Source organism: Chrysochloris asiatica, unplaced genomic scaffold, assembly GCF_000296735.1.
Source record: "Chrysochloris asiatica unplaced genomic scaffold, ChrAsi1.0 scaffold00215, whole genome shotgun sequence".
Taxonomy (NCBI): Eukaryota; Metazoa; Chordata; class Mammalia; order Afrosoricida; family Chrysochloridae; genus Chrysochloris; species Chrysochloris asiatica.
The window spans coordinates 1,654,115-1,676,521 of NW_006408733.1; the positions used below are offsets into that span (position 1 = coordinate 1,654,115).

The following is a 22,407-nucleotide window of genomic DNA, read 5'->3' on the forward strand; positions in this document are numbered from 1 at the left end:
TGGAGGGTCAGAGAAAAAAAAGGAAGACCCCCAATGAGATGGAATGGCGAAGTAGCAGCATGGATGGACTCAAGCATGGCAACAATAGTGAGGTTGGCCCAGGATCGGGCAGTGTTTCGTTCTGCTCTGCATAAGGTCACTATGAGTCGGTACTGACTCTATGGCACCTACAACATATTTTTACAGCTGATAATCCTATTAGAGAACAGGGCAGATCTTTGAGAGAAGAACTGGAATTCCTTCAGATTGGAAAATAATAATTAGATATCTTGGACACCTGTCGGATCAGCACTGTTCTGTGAACTACAAGATCAGCAGCTCAAACCCACCAACTGCTCCTTGGAAACCCTATATGGAGTTGCTATGAGTCAGAACTGACTCAACAGCACTTATCAACAACAACAATTTTAGGTGTTTTAAGAACTGAATTCCATTGTTTACTTTTAAAGTACAGTGAAGAAGAGCATGTTATTTTCTCTGCTTGTGAGGCCCATCTATAGCAAGTGATTGGCATGGTACGATGCTTGTACAACAGGTAAGGAACCCTAGAAGAATTTAGCATCCTTTGTTTCCTCATAACTCTCGAGGTATCACCATGGCTCATGCAGAGTGTTTCCACCATAATCCTTGAAACAATTGGAGGCAGGCTGAGGTGTCCTGACTTTGCATTATTAGTTGGTGGAGAAGCAGGAAAGAACTCACTTAATGGGGTATCATCAAGAGAGTGAAAACCCACAGAGAGAGTTGCATCTGGCTCCTACAGCTCAAAGACAGAGGAGGTCGAGGAGCCAAAGTGACGGGGAGCTTGGTAACAGGTGATAAAATCAGGGATCGGTGACAAAGAAAAAGACAGATGCAAGCTGGAGAAGTTTAAGCAAAGAAAAGGAATTCGGGGATAGGAATATATTGGAGGAAGTGTGCTAAAATAACACCATTTTGTAAGAGAAGCTCTCCCAAGGGCAAAAATCTTATTGTGCTTCACATTTTTATACAGCTTTTGTTCCGAAGAAGGTCTCAGAAATAACCCTTCAAAAGCCAGTTGAGATAACTTGATAGGGAAAGTAGAGGTAAAAAGAAAAAGGCGGATCTATTCTAGTTTTATTATCGCCAACAGACACCCAAGTTAAAACACATCCTAAATTCACAGATATGAGATCATTGTTTTCAACCTTAAGGGACTAATGATGGTGGAAGAGACTGCCCTTGATAGAACCAAGAACAGAATCCAGATCTCTAGTCTTCCATTTGACTGCTTTGTGCACAATCTTTCCATTCCCCCAATTTGTCACCAGGCCAATTTCTTTTAAAGCGCTGGTTTATGACTACTCAAATCTCTGATCTATCAAGTCATCTTCTTGGGTCCGTGCAGATTCATTTAATCTTTCACCTGGTATTTTCTGCAGCAAGCTCTGTCTCAGCCCCTGAATTGAGCTCTAAACATAAGTAGGAGTTGATCCTTGCTTGGAAACCAGAGACCACCCCACACTCTGGAGCTATGAGAGACTTTGAAGTCAGGTAGCTGAAGCCCCTGCCCTAGGTGCTACTGTTCTGTCTCAGGTACCAAAAGAGCAGGAGATCCTTATTTTTATGGTGGGAAGTTCTGAGTGCAGACAAACAGTAAGAGAAAGCTTCAGACTAGAATCCCAGCAACTCAATTAGGTGAGATATGCCTGTGGGAGGCCTCAAGGAGAAAGCTCTAGAAACAGGAAGTCAGGAATTTCACTGTCATACAATTTAGAGGAGAAGAAGGGATGACAGAGACACTGCAAAGAACTCCCAGAAGGAAGAGAACAAGCAGAACTGTGGTTAAGTGGGCCAGAGACTTTTCCAATTAGTGCTACACCAGGACATGCACAGAGGGTGCCTTGGAAATTGAGCTCTGGGATCCCCTGGTAGGTCAGGGCTCTTGGTGCCAGCCACTTGACATCACCTTTCAGTGCTGAGTGGGGCCTGCAGAGGTTAGGAGTGGGCCAGTTCAAGTCTCTTTACCCTAAGATTGTATGATTGCACAATCCCCCAAAACTGGGAAAAGTTTTCTTGAGTCAAGCTAACAATTGATGCAAGGAAAATTGCAAGGGAAGCAAATTTCCTGGGGGAAATTTTGAGGTACACAGCTTTTTGAGTCTTCCTTTTTATACCAGTCAGTCCTTTTCACTGTGAATATGGTCACATTTTCATTTAGCCTAGTCTCCTGAAGGCTGTAATGAGCTTACACTTTGGTGCACTTGAATTTTCAAAATCAAGTTGCTTCTTTCATTTTTGGTCCAATTATTCAACCTTTCACTCCTTCAGAATGCCTGAATTGGCTTGCTTGGTGTGGCACTGCAGGATAATGCGCTGGACCACAAAGTCAGTTTGAACTACAAGGTCCACCAGCCACTCCTTGGAAACACTATACAGGGTTGCTACAAGTCAGAACCGAGTCGATGGCATTTAGATGGCATTTAACAACAATGTGGCCTGCTTGTTGCGTGAGTTATCTCATTTTAAGTCTTAGAACAAGCCTGCAAGGGGCAGACCACTGTTATCCTCATTTTAAAATAAGAAAAAAGGATAGAGAATTGCCTGATCACATAGCTTACAAGCAGCAAGAGAGTAGAGGACTTGGTGGATGGATACCTTAGTTCTTGCCAATGTGTTATCATGAAACCCAGCTGGGGCTCATGGAGTGCTTCCTGAGTTCTCTGGTGGAGCACTCACCACAGAGGAGCATTCACTATGGTGGAGCTGTGTGGGTCCCTTAGCCCTTGCACAGGCCTGACCCTAGCTTGGTCTCTCTTGCTTCACCAGCTGCCTGTCCCAGGTGAGAGTTCTTTTTTGTGTCAGTGAAACTGAACAACGTGGTTTGGTCCTCTGATCCCTCCCTAAGATTCTCCCTGTGAAGCTGAGGGCTTTGGAGGAAGGTGGGCTCCAGACAGAAGTTAAGATGTAATATTTGGTGTCTGTCACTATAGGTATCTTGGTGGTATTAAGAAAATTATTCAAAACTTGGGAATGAGCAAAGGGATAATGCATCCAGTGTCATATTACACCATCATTTTGTATTTATCCAGGCTAGAAGGTTACATCTTTGTTAGACGTGCTATTTACTGTTGATTAAATGCTCAGACTGTGAAGTTACATGTTAACTTGTAGATTTGTTTCCAGTAAAGATGCATATTATTTCTTCTAGTAAAATAGATAACCTTAAAGGTTAAGGTTTTCTTGCCTCATAGATCATTAACCAGTTGAATATCTAGCCTCACCATCTCATCCCAATGAGCTCTCTCCATTGCCTACCTAATACCTGGAATTTCCCTTTGACCCAGCTCCCCTCTTGCTGGTTCCCTCATTAATGAGTTGAACACAGCTATGTTGCATTTCTATAAAAATCATGTCAAGTTTTTGTGTGTTTTTTTAAGTAATACTTTGACATATGTGTATGGTGTTTGCTCTTCATCTGCAACTGGAAATAATCACCTCCAAAACCCTGCCCCAACATAGAGAAAGCTATTTTGTGCTTTGTTTGGTACCAAGTTATTAGATACAAATTCTTCAGGCAGGATTCAGCAGCCCCCTGACAGATTAAATCTCTTTCTTTTCCCTCCACATTCCAGGCATTTCTGACTTTGACTTAGTGGTTTATTCCAAAGCCAATTTGTCAGACCTCAGTTTAGGATCTGTGAACAATATATATGACAAGGTAACTGGCCATTTGGAGATGGGTAACTAACTGTATGTTGCTGTTAAGGTTTGGGTCCTGAGAATTTGCTCAAGTCTTTCAAAGATGATCCAGACTTCTGCTCTCCTGAAGCACATAACAACCCTGGCTTACAGGCTGTGTTTGGTGGTTGAGTTTGAAAAGCACTCATGATCAATGGGAGCACATAGTACCTGCCCAGCAGTCAACTGTCCAGTTTCAGGGAAATGGGGTTGAGTGGGGAGCCGGCAGATGCTGATGCTGAGAAGCATTGCTATGAGGTAGGAAGATGCTGAGCGGGTTCTGTTTAAGTTACCTAGTGTAGAAATACAAGGAGGTGGGGGCGCTTTAAAAAGTTTATGGAAAAACGGAATCGAAAGAAAACATAGTTTTTCCATGAACTTTGTGAAGCCCTCTCATACCATAAATGAGTTGTGTCATGAACTGAATTGTGTCCCCCAAAAAATGTGTGTCAGCTTTGTTGGACCATGATTGTCAGTGATTTGGCAGTTCTGTGATGATCCCCCATGATGTGAGCTGATATGATAAACCAATAAAAGGATTAAGGGCAAGATGTTGTTTGTGCCACCATGACCCTGATCCGATGTACTGGAGTCTCCCCAGGGTATGGCATGCAACACTTGTTATCTTGCAAGAGATAAGAGGAGAAAAAGGGAATTGCTACAACCTAGTGTGGCACTGTGAGTGAATGCGCTGGACTGCAAAGTTGTTTGAACTGCAAGGTCAGCAGTTCAAGCTCACAAGCTGCTCCTCAGAAATCCTATGGGTCAGAACCTACTCAATGGCACTTAACAACAACTATAAAGATAGAAGAACCAGGGGTGGAGTGCATCTTTTGGACTTGGGATACCTGCCCTGTGAAACTCCTAGATCCGAGGGAAGGTTGATGCCAAGATTATAGAGATCTCCAAGGAATGCTGGGTCTACAGATGCTGAAAGGAGACAAGGACCTTTCCCCAGAGCCGACAAAGAGAAAGCCTTCCCTAGAGCTGGCATGCTGAATTTCAACTTCTACCCTTCTAAAGTGTGAGAGAATGCATTTCTGGTTGTTAAAGTCATCCACTTGTGGTGTTGCTGTGATGGCAGCACTAGAGAACTAAGACAGGTGACTTTAAAGAACAGAAATTTATTTCCTCACTGTTCTGGAGGCTAAAAGTCTAAACCCGGGCCAATTTTTTCCTTGTAGATAGTTTCAGGTGTCCCTTGGTTTATAGAGGATTAGCACATGGTGTGTGTTTTTCCTGTGTGTGGGTGTGTGTGTATCTGCATATGATCTCTTCTTTCTATAATTCAGGCGTAATTAGATTTCAAACCCACCCTAGTCAGGTATGATCTAATTAACATAACAAAGAAATCCCTATTTCCAAAAATGTACATTACATCCACAGTGATACAATGGTTAGAATTCCAAGAAGGGGAGCGCTTAGTTCAATTCATGATAGTGTCCATGCATGACAAAGAGTGGACTCTGACCATCAGTCAGAGCAGTTATACCTCCAGCCCATCGAGAAATTCCTAAATAAGGCCTCCAAGCTGCAGGGCAGAACCTAGAGCTTCCCTGAATGTCCACCAGGTGTATGAGTAGCAGATATCCCACAGGCCAAGGCTGTTGATGTTTGGATGTATTCTGATGCCAGAAAAGCTAACTGTGCAAATCTGGACCCCAGCATCATTTCCTTGAGACAGGCCCATATCACCAGCTGAACCAATTATTTCAAATGTGAAGGAATTGGAGTGAGATTGGATCAGATCTATGCTCTACTACCTGCTGGTTGTCTGACCATAGGCGTTATATTTGGACTCTCATTTCCTACTCTGTAAAACGGTCATTTATTCAGTCCACAACTGATCCCAAGAGAGGCTTGGAACACAGGGCTATTCTGAGAATTCAATGAGGATTAGATAAAGTCCTGTATTCTAAGTATTTGGCATGACATCTCCGTTATTAGCAGTTTCCTGAAGCATTACCCTCCCTGGCTGTGTGTTAAGAATACACATCTTTCCGGGAAGAATTCTAGGTTCTTCTCCCAATACTTGAATGTGAATGACTCTTCACAAAGTTGAGGCAGACTGGGCAGCCCCAGCTCTCAGGGGACCCCGAGGGTCGCCTGTGTGAGAGCCCAGGGAAGATTGCTCTCCTGCCCCCCAGCAGCTCTAAGCAGTGCCAAGACCTCTCTAGCCACAGAGGATTGTTTCAGGATGGGTAAGTTTCAGCCAGGAGGGAATTTGGGGTGATGAGACCTCCCTCCAATGCTCAGTTTTGAGGGATTCTAGGGAACCAGAGGACATCTTTGCATCTACATCACAGCTCACTGCCAAATGAGGTTGTTTCAGAGGAGGGCTTCATGGCCAGGCCTCTTTCTGTGCTGTGTCTCATCAGTAGAGGTAGGTTCTTGGGTATTTAGGCTACTCGGTCCTCCCTTCCTGTAACTCAGCCCTTCTTACATTCAGATCTCGGGTCAACTGCCACCTCCTCCAGGAGACTTCCCTGACCGCCAAAGCCAAAGTGCCCCCCATGGTAGTACCCCATGTATTTCCTTCTAGCACTGTCCACAAGTGACATTTCTCCAGTTTAACTCATGGTCTGTATACTGTGTGTCTTTCTCACATTGTGATGTGAGTGCTCTGCCCTTGTGTCCCAGCAATGAGACTGTAGTCTAGCTCATCATAGATGCTCAACTAATAGTTGTTGGGTCAGTAGATGGATGGAGACCTAGCAGGCCAGCATTCCTGAAGTGCCCCATTGTTATCACACATTTCAGCTGGGGCTTGGAAACGACATAAGGTTAGAGAGCAGAGTCTCTGCCTGACATTGACACAGATTCGAATTCTGCAGCCTGATCCAAGGCACTCGAGTGTCTCTGTAATGAGGGAACAGAAATTGAACAGAATCTCTGTGGCTCCAACGAGGAGCAAAGTAACCAGGACCACCTTGGACGTATCTAAGAATATACGCTCACTCGTATACATGCAGGACACTTGCATACAGGCAAGCCCTCAGCCCAAAGTCTTCAAGAATCCCAACCATGGTACAAGGCAAGAGCTACAGATAGTAAAGTATATAATCAAATGTGCATCAATGCATTGACGGGTGAGCTGTCATTTCTTATGCAAGTGACTCTGTCAGCAGAAGCTGGAGGCAACTGCTATAACAGGCTGGGACACATGGCAGGTGGCAGATGAGGCCAGCAGAGCAAAGGACTGTGCACTTTTGCGCCCTTGGTCTTCCACATCCCAGGCCATGCTTTCCTGGGCTTGCTGCAGGGTCTGCAGCTTCCTTAAAGCCAGGCCTTCATCTCACTGTGACTTTAGTGAAGTGGGGCCAGGTAGTGAGAATTCAGCCCCAGAGCCTTTTCTGGGAGACCTGGGACCTGCAAGAGAAAGGTTTAGTAGGTTCCCCTGATGGAGGTCTGGAGTGGGACCTCTCAGGACTGCGGAAGGGAGAGCAGGGTTCTGCTCAGTTACCATGCTGAAAACATGCTCTCAAACACAGAAATGCTGCACATGTGCAGCAGTAGCATCCCAAAGTGGGAATGTGAACGGGGTTGCCCATTCTTCTTTCTCTGGCTGTGTTGGGATGGGACTCAGCCTCCTCTAGCGCCCTCCTCTGGGGGCAATCAAGCTGAATTCCATCATTGCTTAGCTGACTGCGTTTCCGAAGCTCTGAGTTTATGGCAACCCCGGGCCTGTGCGTTCATATGGAGAGTCCTCTCTTGAATTGCACTGGGAGTCTTTGACACTGACTAGTACAAATGGACTCGTTTCTCTTGGCACCATAACTTTAATGGGACAATTCCCAGTTCTGACCATGTTCAGTGAATTTAATTAGTGTTGAAAAGCAGCTTATGTGTCGAGATGATCGGTTTTTAACCTAGGTAAACGGCTTTCTTCATGACTCTAAATTAAGTACATTATATCTTTTTCATGCACCATGGTCGTCCTCATAAATACTGTCAGCAGTTACTGGTAGTCTCACTTGGTTGCCTTCTCCATCACCATTTTATCATCATCCTGAGAGGAGTGGAGGATTTGTTGTATTTTAATAACAAGGAAGAAGTGGTAGCAAGGGCTTCTTTAATGAGGGGCCCACTCTGTGGTCAAGATCTCTGTTGCTGTGGATGAGATCCTGATGCCCCAGTGCCCTGGCAGTACCCCTGGGCAGGGCAGGGTGGCCTCAGTTACTTAATTACTTTTGTCTTCATTTCAAATAATTAAGAACTAACAATGTGCCCAAATTCAATTTCGACCTCAGAGAAAACCCTAGCTTTCTTGACAACTTTGACAAACACAGATTGGCATGGTTATTTTACTAGTACTGACCCTCAGCACACAAGTAAACTAATCCAATGTGGGCACATCAAGTATTGTCTGCAATGTTGCTGGCTAAAAGCTGGTCATGCAGGTGTTTTAGAAGAAGGGTCAAGTCGAGTGGCTACTCCTACTGTCCACTGAGCTAGCTTTCATTACCTGGACCCTAGGAGCCTCGTATTTGTGGACATTTGTCTCCTCCTGCCCTCATAGAAGTAGGGGGACATACTGCTCTTCACAGAACTCCCACAACCTTCCCCATCCCAGTCTCTACCCTGGGGCTGGAAGAGTGGCGTTAAATCAGGGCTGAGGAGATCAGGTTATTAAATGAGTGTGTTTCTTTACACCTGAGAGTATTGGAATGGGCTAGCTTATTCAGCAAGGTGGGCCTATGAGGACAAAAGACCAATACCTGTGGAGCATCCAGAGGTCAGAGCCAGCCCAGAGGCAGAGAATCCCAGAGCAGGGACTCCAGAGGGAACTGTCCCACAGGAACTAGACCCCCAAGGGCAAGTGGGAGGAGGTGAGTGCTGCAGGGATAGTGAAGAGAAAGCCCAGGAGGCAGGAGCAGAGAGACCAGCCATTCAGACACAGGCTCTGGTTCTTCAAACTGGTGCCATCAGTAGGTATGCTTCCAATCAGCCCAGGGAAATGTATTAAAATAGTGATCCAGAGACAATGCTTTGTGTTCTGGCCCTGCCTTCACAAGAAACAAAGGCTGATATTTTGAGAGAGATGTTAGTTTCTTCTAGGAGCTGACAGCAGTTTCCGGGGTAACCCATATCCCAGTCACCAAAATAATCTGCTAATCCAACATTCCCCAGCAGAACAGCCAGAAACACTGTGGGGGCAGGGCCTCCCACCCAGAGTCTCCCAAGGCCCAGACCTTCAGTCCTGTGTCAGTTGTGACAGGAGTTCTGCAGAAGAACCATCCGGTGCCACCGAGCATGCCACCGAGCCTTCACAGTGACAAGCGAACAATTAGTGAAGTGGATAAAGGAGAGTCACACACGTGCTTAGGAGCCACACTTCCTACACAGCTCAGAGATATTTTGACCTTCTAGTTTATTATGATTCCAGAAAAAGTCAATATTTCTTAGCTTGCCAAGGCTACAGGAATTTAAATGAGTTATTGAATCAAGCAGTTAATCTGACGACAACTGATTTTTTTTCCCTTTCAAATCTATCATGATGAAAAGCAGACTTATCCAAACACACACACACACACAAGGAATTTTTTTCCTTAGAAATTTTAATCCTATGGGGTAGTAGCCGGGGCTAAAAGTTCAGTCCTCACTGCCAGAGTCATTTTGCCTTGCTGAGCTTTTTGAAGAAGATTTCATTAAAACTTAAAGCAAAAAGTTCTATGGCCATAAGATCTGCACCCGCATTTTAATGATTTGTTTTTTGATAATTCATTTGTAATTCTCATCTTTCATTAGTTGCCATAAAGGCCACATTGGCATAAGCCTAGTTTTCTGGAATGTTATAATAAAGTGTTATGGATGCCTGTCTAGTCCTTCATCTAAGCATTGCCTTCCAGAAGTGAAGATGCCCTGGTGGCGCTGCAGGTTAAGTGTTGGCTGCTAACTGCATGCTCAGTGGTTCAAACCAACCAGCCATTCTGCAAGAGAAAGATAAGGCTGTCTCTTCCTGTAAGAATTTACAGTCTCAGAAACTCTAAGGAGCAGTTTTACTGTGTCCTATATAGAATTCTGGTGTGGTGCTGTGGGTTAATGTATCAGACTGCAAAGCAACTGTAAGGTTGGTGATTCAAGCTCACCATCTGCTCCTTGGAAACCCTATGCAGGGCCCTTATGGGTTGGAATCGACGCGATGGCACTTAACAACAACAAAAACAATATGGGGTGGCCAGGAGTCAGAATCAACTCCTTGACAGTGAGCTTTTCCCACTAATGACCCCCACTAGCAGTAGTGCTGCCCTCTGGTGGGTGAGATCTGAAAGTCACTGCCTGATGTCATTGTAGGTATGTGCTGGGTACAGGAGTGGGAGACAGCAAGTGACATCCCAGTTATGAGACCCAAAGTAACCTGGCCCTGCTCTGTCCAGACCTTCTGCCTTTGCCCTTGGCTACAGCATTGTGTTAAAAAGGGAACAGCTGCAGGTCAGTGTTGCAGAGAACCATTTTCCCCCACAGTAATAGGGAACCCCTGGTTCCCTGCCTTAGCTGCCCACCTCCCGTACCCCAACATCCAGCCTATCTTGAACACTTAGGGTACTACTATTCCACACCTCCTTCTAGACTCTGCAATGGTTCCCCAATGCCTATAACATCAGATCAGTATGCCTCTACATGCTCGCTAAGACACCAGTATCGTACCTCCCCACAACACACCCCCTGCCCTTGTGTAAAGCACCTGCTCACATCAGAATGTGCAGGTATGGGAGCCTGGCCTCGGGCCCTTTGTGTCTCTGGGAAGCCATCCTCCTCTCAGTCTGCAAGGTGCTTTGATGTGTTGCCACCTCCATGAAGCCCTCCATTTACTTCTGCAAAACATGGCTCTTTGGCTCCCCCAGCTCTTTGGCCCTCCTTCTTGGTCCTGGTTGCATTCTGTCTCTGATCAGAGTTGTATCTGTATGTGTGTACACAGAAGGGGGAAACCAGAGAGAGGGGGAAGCCCGGCTTGTTCATCATTGGGGCCTCTAACACCTGGCACACAGCCTGGCCCCAAACCATCATGCAGTGAACATTTGAAGGAAAAGAACGGAGGAAGGCACCCACTTTGTACAAAGTCTTACAGATTGATTTCAATAGACTTTCAATCCAAGAGGTTGTTCCGGGACCTGGGAATGCTGGTAGCGGGCTTTGTCCTCCAGCATCAGGCACCTCTTTGTGAGCACAGAATGTCTGATACTTTCATTTTCCAACTGGCAGCAAGAAAAGCAAGTCAAAGAAAGATCCACAATTTTATCAAAAATGTTATCAGGATGGATGGACAAGGCTTAAATCAGCCAGCCTCGAAACCTGTACTTAACATCAGGGGCTCTGAGGGGCACCCCAAGACCCCCATTAGCAGTTAGCCTTGGCCTAACAGGCAAGTGGAGTTCTTGCAGGGTCACTATTTGAAAGAGCCACCAAGGCAGCCCCTAACTTCCCACCCGCCGTCCAGTGCTACTAGTTGACCCCCTGTTTTTCTGTGCCTGACAGGGTTCCGTGGCAGGCTGCCAACCTCGTGTGGGAAGAAGCTCTGCAGCCGCGGGAGTCGGTGTGTGCTCAACAGAGAGACTGGGGAGCCAGAATGTCAGTGTCTGGATGGGTGCAGGCCCAGCTACATGCCCGTGTGTGGCTCTAATGGGCAGTTTTATGAGAACCACTGTGAGCTCCACCGGGCCGCATGTCTGTTGAAGAAGAAAATTGTCATTGTCCACAGCAAGGATTGCTTCCTTAAAGGTAGGAAGATAGTTCCTTGCTTCTCTGCTTTTGGGTTTTGTGATGGATCTTCATGACCTTTTGACCAGTGCCCTGGGTGCTGAGTCTACAAGTTAAATGCTTACAGAGCCTAGACAGAGATGAAGATGGATGTTTCATTATGAACGCTTGTCTGTTTGCATCCCATCTCCCAAAATTTCCCCGCCCTTAGAGAGAGCCCCTTGGAGAACAGAATCTAAGGAGGTGAAACTAAACCCTGGCTGGTGCAGAACACACTTTCATTAGAAACCAGACAGCAAGGTCTTGCTCGGTTTCTCATGGTGGGAGAGCCCTTGCAAGGTGGTGATGGGGAACACACTTAGCCCTCTGCACACAGTCCAATGAATCAGATTCTGTGCATAGAATATGGCCAGCTGGACACTGGCACACAAGGGTTTTAGCACAGCAGGGAATAAAACCCTGGTTTCATGGATCTATTTCCATACCTGACCTGTCCACATCAGAGCATGTCCATGGATTGGGGCTCAAAGGACCAGGCTTTGTGCTGGGGTTGAGTCATAGGAAGGCAGTGTCTGCTCCCACTGGATTGTAACAGCCACAGGAGCACCCCTGTAGGTTCACTGAGATAGTCTCAGCATTTTGCATCATGCCTTGCACCAAGATTGTGCTCAGTGACTTGCAGATGCTTGAAGACACGACAGTTAGAATACAAAGTCCCGAGGTGACATGGCCTCAATTAATGGTCGGCACTGCCATCTGTAGAAATATTTATGATCCTGAAATAAAATGACCACAGGTGAATAATGGAGGAGATGAGTAAATGGAATAGGGAAGGTACTGTGTACGTGGAATGCAGATGCGGCATGTGGGCTGATGGGACAGGTCCGTGTAGACTGAGCTAAGGGCACTTGGAATTGGAGACCCCAGCTGGGGATACACAAGATCAGAGACCTGCTTTAGGGTGGGGCAGGGAGGAGAAGAGAAGGTGTGGGATAAAGGCCCACCAGATACCCGGATTTGGATAGCAACTGACTTTTGAGCAGTCAGAATTGTGAAGGGCCTGGGTGCTAGGAGGGAAGGTCCAATGCTCCAGCCTCACTAACAGGCATTGCATCTGCACAGGGGTTAAGACAGTTGTGATGCTTGCAAATCAGGGTGATCACAGCTGTGATGATGGAACACAGGCCTTTGACCACCTGCACCCACATAATACACTCCTTTTCCCTGCCTTGACAGCTCAGGTGCCTAGAGCAGGCAGGGTGCAGGCAAGTCGTGTTTATCCCATGATGGGAATAATCTCAGACACTTTCACAACTCTGCTTATGACATGAATATGGAGGTGCTTCAGAAATCATGAGGCGCATTATGGAAATGAGGCCAAAATGAGCCCAAGAAACATTTCCCTGGCAGATCTGGAGTTGCTGCCCAGCGCGTGGCTGTGGAGTGTAGGCAGTGGCAAGCACTAAAACACTTGACCAGTTGCTCCAGCTTTATTGGCCGTGTTGAGTTTTATAGACTGGTGTTCCATTCTCTGCTTTCCAATATCTGCCAAATTGCATCTTTCTAAAGGTTTTCATTTCGGCATCAGAGTGTGCACAACCTCCCTATCACCATCAGTTATTCAAAAAGCATTTCCCATTTCACAGGAGGCAAAAACTACCCCCACACAGAGCCTACCACAGCAAGCAATGATGGGGTGGGTGGGGGAGCACTGGAGAGCATCAACCGGGGCATTGGAGATGAGGGCACCGTTCTACCTAATACTGATTGGATTGATCCAACGAATCCTTCAGAGTCATTGAATTTTTCATAGATTTTTTGCATTCTCATCCATTCAGCATGGTGGAAACTGCTTGCTCCCTCAAAGATCTCTTTGCAGAGGAGAACAGTATGAGAGCACCCCTGATCTTGGGTCAGAGAGACCTAGCTTTGCATCCTGGTTCTGCCACTTTCTAACTTTGTCACCTTGAGCAAATCACTCTACGTCTCTGGACTGTAATATGGGACAATGATTAAATGAGATGCTATATAAACCCCACTTAGCACAAAGCCTGGCATACTGTAGTGCTTGGTATTAATGATACCTTTCATCATTACTTAGTCAGATCCCGCCTTAGAACAGAGAGACACACAAATTGCAAAGGGAACATAGAGGCAGAAACCAGGCCTCAGCCCAGAAGATTTGAAGAGACTCTGGGGAACATAATAAGATCCAAGATTTAATGGTAGATGGAGAGTGGATGAGGAAGTGGCTGTGTGCTGGTCTGTGATGGTGTCCCAGAGATGTCCACAAGGCCCAGGGCTGCCCTGGCCTCTGAATCAGGACCACATGGAGAAGTTTTCCCTGTTCCATGCTGAGGACAGCTTCAGTCCCTGGCAAGTAGGCAGGCAGGATGGGAGGCAGGGCCTCCCTATCTAGCATCTGTGGAGTATGACCAGTAAAGACCTGCTCACTATGAATAGGAACTGGAAGGCAAGCCAGCCCTTAGGAATGAACACATCTCCCCTTCTCATGACCCATACAGAAAGCAGGAGGGTTGAAAACAAACCAACAGAGGCTCTGAGAGATGGGGTTCTTGGAACAGTCCCTGCACCTTCACCCTGAGCCAACAGCAGAATATTGAATACCATCTTGAGTTCCATTGATAACAATTTGTCATTTGTCTCAAGTTTCTGGGGAGTTATTGGTATAGGAATCTGAAAACACCTTTGATTCCATACACACAGAAATTCTAAAATCATTCCTCATCCGTTCTCTTTTCCTATCAGACTTTACAAAGAGAAGTTATGACCTCATTCCCTGTGCCTTTATCTGTCCAAGTCAATATTAGGACAGTCATGACGGGGCTGGAGTATTGAGCGAGGGGAGCTAGTGAATTGTTTGGAACTCACAGTCTGTAGCCAGAGCTCCTAGGCTCAAGTGGGGATGGATCTCCCAGAGCTTGGGATGGGGCTGAGGGGCACACCTCTGACACTCACAGAAACAAAGAGGCAGCATTCTAATGCCCACTTAGGAGCCCTGTTGGCAAAATGGTTAAAGCACTCGGTCCCATTTACAGGAAAACCTCTGGCTTCACATTCTTGTTGCACTTGCAATAGGATTCCTTGTTAATGCAGAATGAAATATAACATTGTTTAGGGGATCGTTGGGTCTTGAAAATCAAAGCAAAACTGAAAGCATTGCTTCAGCTCCCAGTTGCCACTTTGTTCCCAGGCTTCCCAGAGTTACAAACAGAATCTCACTTACTAATAGTCCAGACATGAAGGGATCACTCTCTTCTTCTTAGGGCCAAACCCTTAATTTAATGTCTGATTTTTTTCTCAATGCCAAATGCCACCAGAGAATACCTAAAGTTTCACAGCTGTTTTAGCTTCTCAAGGAACTGGTGTTTTGAAAAGTTAGCTTATTCAGAGTGCTCCTATTTGTGTACTAGGTGGCACTTTAAAATTCTTTTTCAGACTTGGTTTTGAGTTCACGCTTTATCTCCTACACTGTTCAATAAAATGACTTGCCTTTCAGTAATCACTCCCTTTGCCAGGGCTGTATCACACCAGATGATACAATGTCATAGTTGGGCAGTCTTCCAAACAAACCATGAAATTATGGAAGAGAAAAACCTGTTAAAGGTTCACTTTTAAACCCACCCTTAAGTTCCTCAGCCTGAATGTGGTGCTGGGGAGGTGTTACCAAGCTAATGGAATCAAAGGAAATAATTTCCATATTGTGGCGCTGTAGGATAAGCACTGGACCACAAGGTCATTTGAATCATAAGGTTGGTAGTTCAAACTCACTAGTCATTCCTCAGAAACTCTATACAGGGTTGCTATGAGCCAGAACCGATTCGACGGCACTCAATAACAATAGTAACTGTTTCACTGTGGAATCTTGTTTTCTTCAGTGTTACTGAACAGGAATAATGGTACGTTTTTGTTTCAAATGAACTAAAGTCATAGCTCAGGCTCCCAAAGATCTCTCTCTTTTTTCACTCCCTTGCTCCCTTCTCTTATTATTTTACTGCTACTTTTGTTACTTTGAGTTTTATTGCTTTTGGAATGCAAATTAAGTTCCACATCTCTAGGCATGTCTTCATTCCTACAAGCTGTGTCTGCCCTGCCAGGAAGTGCTACTCCTGTCCCCAGATGTGTCAGTCTAGTCTAGTGCTCAGCTCAGCAAGTGACTCTGCTTCCCTAGACTTGTGAGACTCCACCGGGCAGATAACGCCACTCACTCACTGCTGACTTATCAAAGACCAGGCTGTAAGTGAAATCAGCATGAAGCTGTGCCCCATTGTCACTGCTGGTATCGGCTCACCCCAAACCCCTAGACATACTGTCACTTTACTGCCCAGCACATACGCACACAGTGTCAATTCATAGCCAATCCCACACACCTTGTCACCTCACTGTGCATCAACATCCCCTACATCTCTGGATGTCAGTGGCATGACTGGCCCCTTCCCACCCCTCACCTTGGAGCCCGTGTCAGGTGTTGCCCACCACCTCCTGCTGCCCGCTGTTGGGATGGACCCTGCTTGGCCTGTCTGCCCTAGCCCCACAGCCTCTTCCCCTCCCCCCCATTACCTCCCTGGCACATCCAGTTCCTCACCAGGCCTCATCCTGCCTGTCTGTGACCTCATGTTATTCAACTATCACCCAAGCCATCCATGGACGGGGCCTTGGGTATATCATTTAGGGTGGTTTATGGAGAATGCTCTCTGCCAGGTCATAGCCCCAGGAGGAGCCACCTGCAGTGTTTTTCCAAGCTGACCTCAACGTGAACTGCTGGTTAGTGAGATAGTGAGAAGTAGGTCTATTTGAAGTGGGTCCCTGTGCAAGGAGTTGCTGACCTGAGGGATGCTGTGAGGCTGATGAGGGCCATGTGGCCCAATGATTCTAGGCATTGGCTTAGGAGTCAGCCAGATGCCCATGCTATGCCTCCTTGCATAAGGAATTTAACCTCTGTGACCACCTACCTGATGTAGTGATGTCATCGGTATTTTATGAGCACATAGTGAGTTTCTGGGGGGTGTCAATGATTGATATGAACAGTAACCAGAAAGGCAGAGATTTGAGCCTACCCAGAAGTGAAAGGCCTGGGGATCTGCTGCCATAAGATTACAAGCCCCGTGGGGTGCAGTTCTATGCTGAAACATGTGAGGTCACTCTGGGTTGGAATCAACGTGATGGTCACACATATTTTTTGGTTGAGTGAATGCTCTTCCATAAACAATATCAAAAACATTCAGGATGATGTTGATGTTGTTGTAAATCTCCGGGCAACTTCCAGGGCCAGATGCAAGAGGGCCTAATTGAGAGTGATGTGTAGATGCTAAGAGGTCAGTGATGGTGGGTGTGCTTGTGAAAGGGAAAAGAGAGGGAAGTTGTCCATCCTCCATATTTATTTGATGAATAACTAGAAGTTGAGTTCCCAATGGTCAAATGTAATAGAGTCACCTTCTCCAGTTGCTTTCTGAAAAGAAATATAATGAGTCAGCCAAGTTCACCCAGTGAGTTGGTAGAGAAGCAAGATGAGAGCCAAGCACCAGTGATTCATGTTCTAGAAGAACTTTCTAGAATGTGTGAGAGGCTCTCAGGAGATGTCCACTGAATCTAAGGGAGTGGTTACTCCCCACAAGAACAGAAAGGGATGTTCAGAGAACATGCTGGAGGACAGGAGACTTTCCAGGGGACCTTGAATGGAGAGTGAGACTTGGCCAGGTCAAGAGGATGAGGAGAGTGTCCAGACATGAAGTGTCTCTAGTCCCAGGGAAGACTAGTAATTAAAATTCAGATCTAGGGAGAGAAAAGGTAGAGCAGGGGATAAATACAGAAAGATGGCTGAGAGCAAGATGGAAACAGACCTGAAATGCCAAGCTAGAGAGTCTGAACTGAAGTGTAAGAGCTAGCCCAACTTTCTCATTTGGCTGCTCAGAGGCATGCAGGCAGGGCCCAGCCTGGGAAGGCTCTGCCACTGTAGTTGGCCCTTTGAAAGTTCCCACAGCTTGTGCCTGTTTTTAATCAGGCCCTGATGTGCCGTGTTCACAGCAGATGCTATCAATTCACCCTTCTCCCCCAGTAGGCTTCCATGGCCAATAGGAAAGCCCCCAAGCCCCGATGCTGGAGTGAACTGGCAGGTAGTGTCTCTAAGTAAAACTGGCTCAGACATCCCCAACTCACAGGGCCTCTGAACATCAGAAAATCAGTCTCTCCCAGTAAAGGAAGGGTAGGGGACTTGGGCAGCCTAGAAGATGACCATAAGTAGCCAAAGCAAGCAGAGTCTCTGGGGACAAGCCCTCCTGTGACCTAGTCTGCCTTCTAGATGCTGTTCCACTAGCTTGCAAACTTCCTTTCCTAATTTTTAAACTGTTCACCTACTCCTAGAACACCCACATTTCTGTCCAGAGTTCCCTAGCTCCCTTTGTGTACTCCACAAAGGAGGGCACAACCTTGTATCGATATGTCCAGGTGTACAATCAGTTATTGCATATCGCCTGGGTGCCAAGTCTTATGCCAGAATGACCTCATGGGGTGACAAGCAATGGAAAGTGAGTCCCTGCTAGAATTGGGCTTTAGTGTCTGCAGCACCCCTACTCCAGAGCCATCACTTTTGGACTGCCAGAGCCAAAGTCTCAAGGACAAATGAGACTATGAACTGTGTCTCCAGCTTTGGAGCCTCCCCCGAGGTTTGTGCAAGCATCAATCAAACAACTGGAGAATGACTGAACTGAAAAGTCACTAACAACCCCCAGCACAGTGTCCCTCAGAGCTCAGCTGTCCTAATTGTAGTATCTGCTCCCAGAATCAAGAAACACGACTTAGAAACAAACACATGTGTTCCTTGGATATTTCCTCTAGGTTTTATGCAAGAAACTGCCTTGGTGTTAGTACCCTGCAAATGTGAAGAATGTTATCAGTTCAGCATGTGTGGTGTGCTTCACAGAGCTGCCGCACTTTGAATGAATTAATTACATTCTAGTAATTAAAAATTGCTAATAAGTTATTGAGCTGAGAAAGTCTGGCACTGCATTGATTTCACTCATAGAAACAAGTTACAGCCTCTAAGTATCCCACATTGTTTCCTGACGCCCTCTCCTTATCTTCAGCACCGCCTTCTGCTTCACTCTTTCTGTCAGCTCCAACCTGACTGCCTACACAGACAACACCCTCCCTCAGGGCCCCACCCACACCTCAGCTTCAGTGTGTCCAAAGTGAACTCCCCTTCTCCCAGCTCCTTCCACTCTGCGCCCTTCCTTAGCAGCTTCCTCAGACCTCAGCCTCACCAGCAAGAAATGGGGCTCTCATTGCTTCCTCCCTATCTATAGCTGATCATCCCCTTTAAAATCCTCCAAGTTTACTCCCATACCATTTCTGGATTCTATACCTCTTAACCACCACATGTGTTCATTCCGTTGTTATCTCTTACCTGGGCAACCCCTATGGCCTCCTAGCTGTTCTCCTAGCTCCTCGTCAAACTTCAAATGAGCTTCAAGAATGAGCTTTCTAAGATGTAACTTTGATTTAGGCACTCCCCTTGTATCCATTCATCCAGTAAATAAATATACCCATAAGAAGCTCTGGTAGTGATGTGGGTTATGAGTTGGGCTGCTAACCTCAAGGTCAGCAGTTTGAATCTCCCAGCCGCTCTGCTAGAGAAAGATGAGGCTTTCTGCTCCTGTAAAGATTTACAGCCTCAGAAATCCTATTCAGGATCACTATGAGTCAGAACCAATTCCATGGCTTTACCACCACCACCACCATAAGTCAGGTAGGATTCATGGTGTGGTGCTGTATGGTGAGCGCTGGACTACTAGCTAGAAAGTCAGCAGCTTCTCCATAAAAACCCTATACAGGGCTGCTATGAGTCGGAACTAACTCAACAGTACTGAACAACAACAGCATCAACATGAATCAGGTCAGATCCTTGGTGGTACAGTGGGTTAAGTATCAAACTATGGTTCAAACCTATCAGCTGCTCCATGGGAGAAAAATGAGGCTTTCTGCTCCCATTAGAATTTCCAGTCTCTGAAAGCCTATGGAACAGTTCTACCCCAACCTATGTTATTGTTTATTGCCGTGGAGTTGGTTCTGACTCATAGTGACCCTGAACAGGGTTTCCGAGGCTATAAATCTTTACAAGAGCAGAAAGCCTCATCTTTCTCCTGTGGAACAGTTGGTAGTTTCGAACTGCTGACCTTGCAGTTCGCAGCTCGATTCGTAAGCAGTATGCTACCAGAGCTCCTTACCCCGACCTATAGAGCTACTATAAGTCAGAATCAAGTCAGTGGTAATGGGATGAGGCAGGTAGAGGTAGTCCCCAACATACAATATACAAGAGTTATGATGAATCACACCCTCTTTTTTTTTCCCCACAACATACATACAACTACATACAATGCTGTAGCATGTGATTTTCTGATGCCATAATATGTAAGGTTGTCAACCACCAGTGACAGTGTCATTTATGAAGATACTGATGATAAAAGGCAATGAGATTAGGAGGGAAATTATTAATAAGGTATTCGACTTAAGTTAGAATGGACTTATGACAATCAGCAGAACGGAGCCCCATCCTAAGTCAGAGACTAGGTGTACTTATTCCAGGCACTGAGGGTACACAGCAAGAGCTTCTAAGGTGAGCAGTGACATTTGAACAAAGACTTTGAAAGAGATTGTTAGGAGGCTAGGGAGTGAGGCATTGGAATCTCTGGGAGAAGAGCATTCCAGGCAGAAGGACTAGCAAGGTGAGAACAGGTCTAGTGTACTTGGGGATCAATAGGGAAGACGGGCTCTCTGAAACAGAGGGAGTAGCAGGGGAGAGGAGGCGAACAGGAAGTCAAAGGCCCAGGGGAGCAGATCACCCATGTCCAGCCCTAATGGGCCATTGGAGTCCTTCTAATTATCCCATCGCATCCACAGAGACAAAGCCTTGAGAGGGCCTCCCACTATATCACCCCCCCCAGGAAGCTTGTGTAGGCTGTGCACAGGCTGGAATCGGTCATCTGTCCAGGAGCTCATAAACAAGCCTCTCTACATTCATTCTTCACCAGAGGCAATGCTGCAGGGCCCGGGGGATTCCCTGTGTGAGCCAACCTGACCAAGGTGCATCAGAACTTCTACCAAGAGCAGGCTGAAATGACATATCAAAGGAGATGTTCGCATTTCTGTGTTGGGGCGGAGAGGAGTGGGGGTCATAGACAGTGTAAAGGGAATGTGAGGGAAGGGACAAAAGGGGACAAAGGCTTCTGTACCCACTGAGGAAGGCCCTCGTGGAGGGCAGGGGAGCCCTTGACTCAGTCAGGCTGACGCGCACTATTTCAGTGGAGCCCACGCCCAGCATGTGTGAGGCTTCAAATGATCACCAGGAGTCTGACGTTTAATTACTAGAGCGAGAAGAAGTTGATTTGGGACTTCTTTAAGGTTCTCCCCTATTGTGCCTTCAATTAAGATCAAGGCCCCCATGTAGCAGTCGCTAAATGACACCACATATTGAATCTCTGTGCTCAAGCAGTTTATCTAATTCTCTGTGTGACAAGCTCAGCTGCTGTCAGACCAGCCGCAACTCAAATATGTTGATTCTGCCTGAGAGTATTTTCTGTTTACTAACAGACTCAAGTGAAGGACTGCCATGCTCTTTTGTAAATGGGGACTCCTTTCAGGTCACTCTGAGACACCAAAAGTGTCTGAGAGGATCAGCAGGTACAGAGTTTGAGCAGAGGCCTGGGATCATCCTGTCCTTGGTTCCCCACCCTACACCCCCTCACCACATCCCAGCCCTTGCCATTAGTAGGAGTGCCCAGTCTTTCTGCCTGCTTTTCTGGATAAGGAGGCAGTAGCCCAATTTGGACGATCAGAACACTGTGCCAAATTAAGTAAAAGCCATCAGGAGCTTCTGGGAGCAGACCCATCCAATGCCCAGGAAGAGAGCTGGTAATGGCTCATCTCCATCACCAGGATGTCTTCATGGTTAACTCTGGCCCACAGAGTAGGCTCATGACCACACCCACCAAGCCACAGGGCTGTAGATTTGAGTTCTCAGCCCGGAGAACCAAGCTGAGACCTAGTCCTACAGCAGTATCCTGGGGCCCCAGCTCCTTAATGTGTGTGGATTTGTACCACAGGGGAGGCAGGACCAGAACTGAGTATTGCCATAGCTAATGAGGGAAGACAGAGCTTTGTAATAGCTACCAGGTTTGGATAATCCTGCTCAAGAGTGCTATACAGATACAGGCCTTGCCCTCTACTTCTCAACCTGGTTGTGTTCACTTCTGCTTTGATGCATTTTTGATCATTCATTACTGAAGGTAATCAGAGAGAAAAGTTTCTTCAAAAAGCTTCTCTAAACGAGAAGAATAAAGTCACTTTGCTTGCAAGTAATTAAAATAAGGAAATACCATGAACTCTGTGCACCTATCACAAGCATGGAGGCCTCATTTATGCATTGCTCTTTATAGCTGACCTGAGAGCGACCTCTGGTTACTTGTTTTCCTTGTTGTTGTTGTTAGCTGCTCATGGTGATGCCACACACATGGAATAAACACTGCCTGGTCCTCTACCACCCCTATGACTGTGATCCATAGGGTTGTTTCAGAATTCTACAACTGAGCCTTGTTGTTATGTGCTATATCAAGCTAGTTTTGACTCATAGCGACCCTGTATAGGATTTTGTTGTAACGGCTGTTGAGTTTGAATCTCTAACTTTTCTAACCACTGACTAGTTAGAAATCCAATGCTTAACCTAAAGCACCACACCACTACCTAATGTTGTTGTTAGGTGCCTTTGAATCAGTACCGACTCAGCGACCTTATGCACAGCAGAATGAAACAGAAACACTGCCCGATCCTGGGCCAGCCTCACCATTGTTGCCACACATGAGTCCATTGATGCTGTCACTTGGCCAATCCATCTCATTGGGGGTCTTCCACTTTTTCTCTGACCCTCCACCTTACCAAACATGATATCCTTCTCCAGAGACTGGTCCCTCCTGATAATATGTCCGAAGTATGAGA

At 46.3% G+C, this 22,407-nt stretch overlaps 1 protein-coding gene across 1 annotated transcript in view; it reads left to right on the forward strand.

The window, feature by feature from the left end:
• FSTL4 (follistatin-like 4) overlaps positions 1–22,407 on the forward strand; it is a 676,535-nt gene that overhangs the window by 342,185 nt on the left and 311,943 nt on the right. Inside the window, exon 4 of the mRNA XM_006872911.1 lies at positions 11,192–11,421. Within this exon, the coding sequence (XP_006872973.1) occupies positions 11,192–11,421 (230 nt within the window). The remainder of the gene's footprint in view (positions 1–11,191; positions 11,422–22,407) is intronic.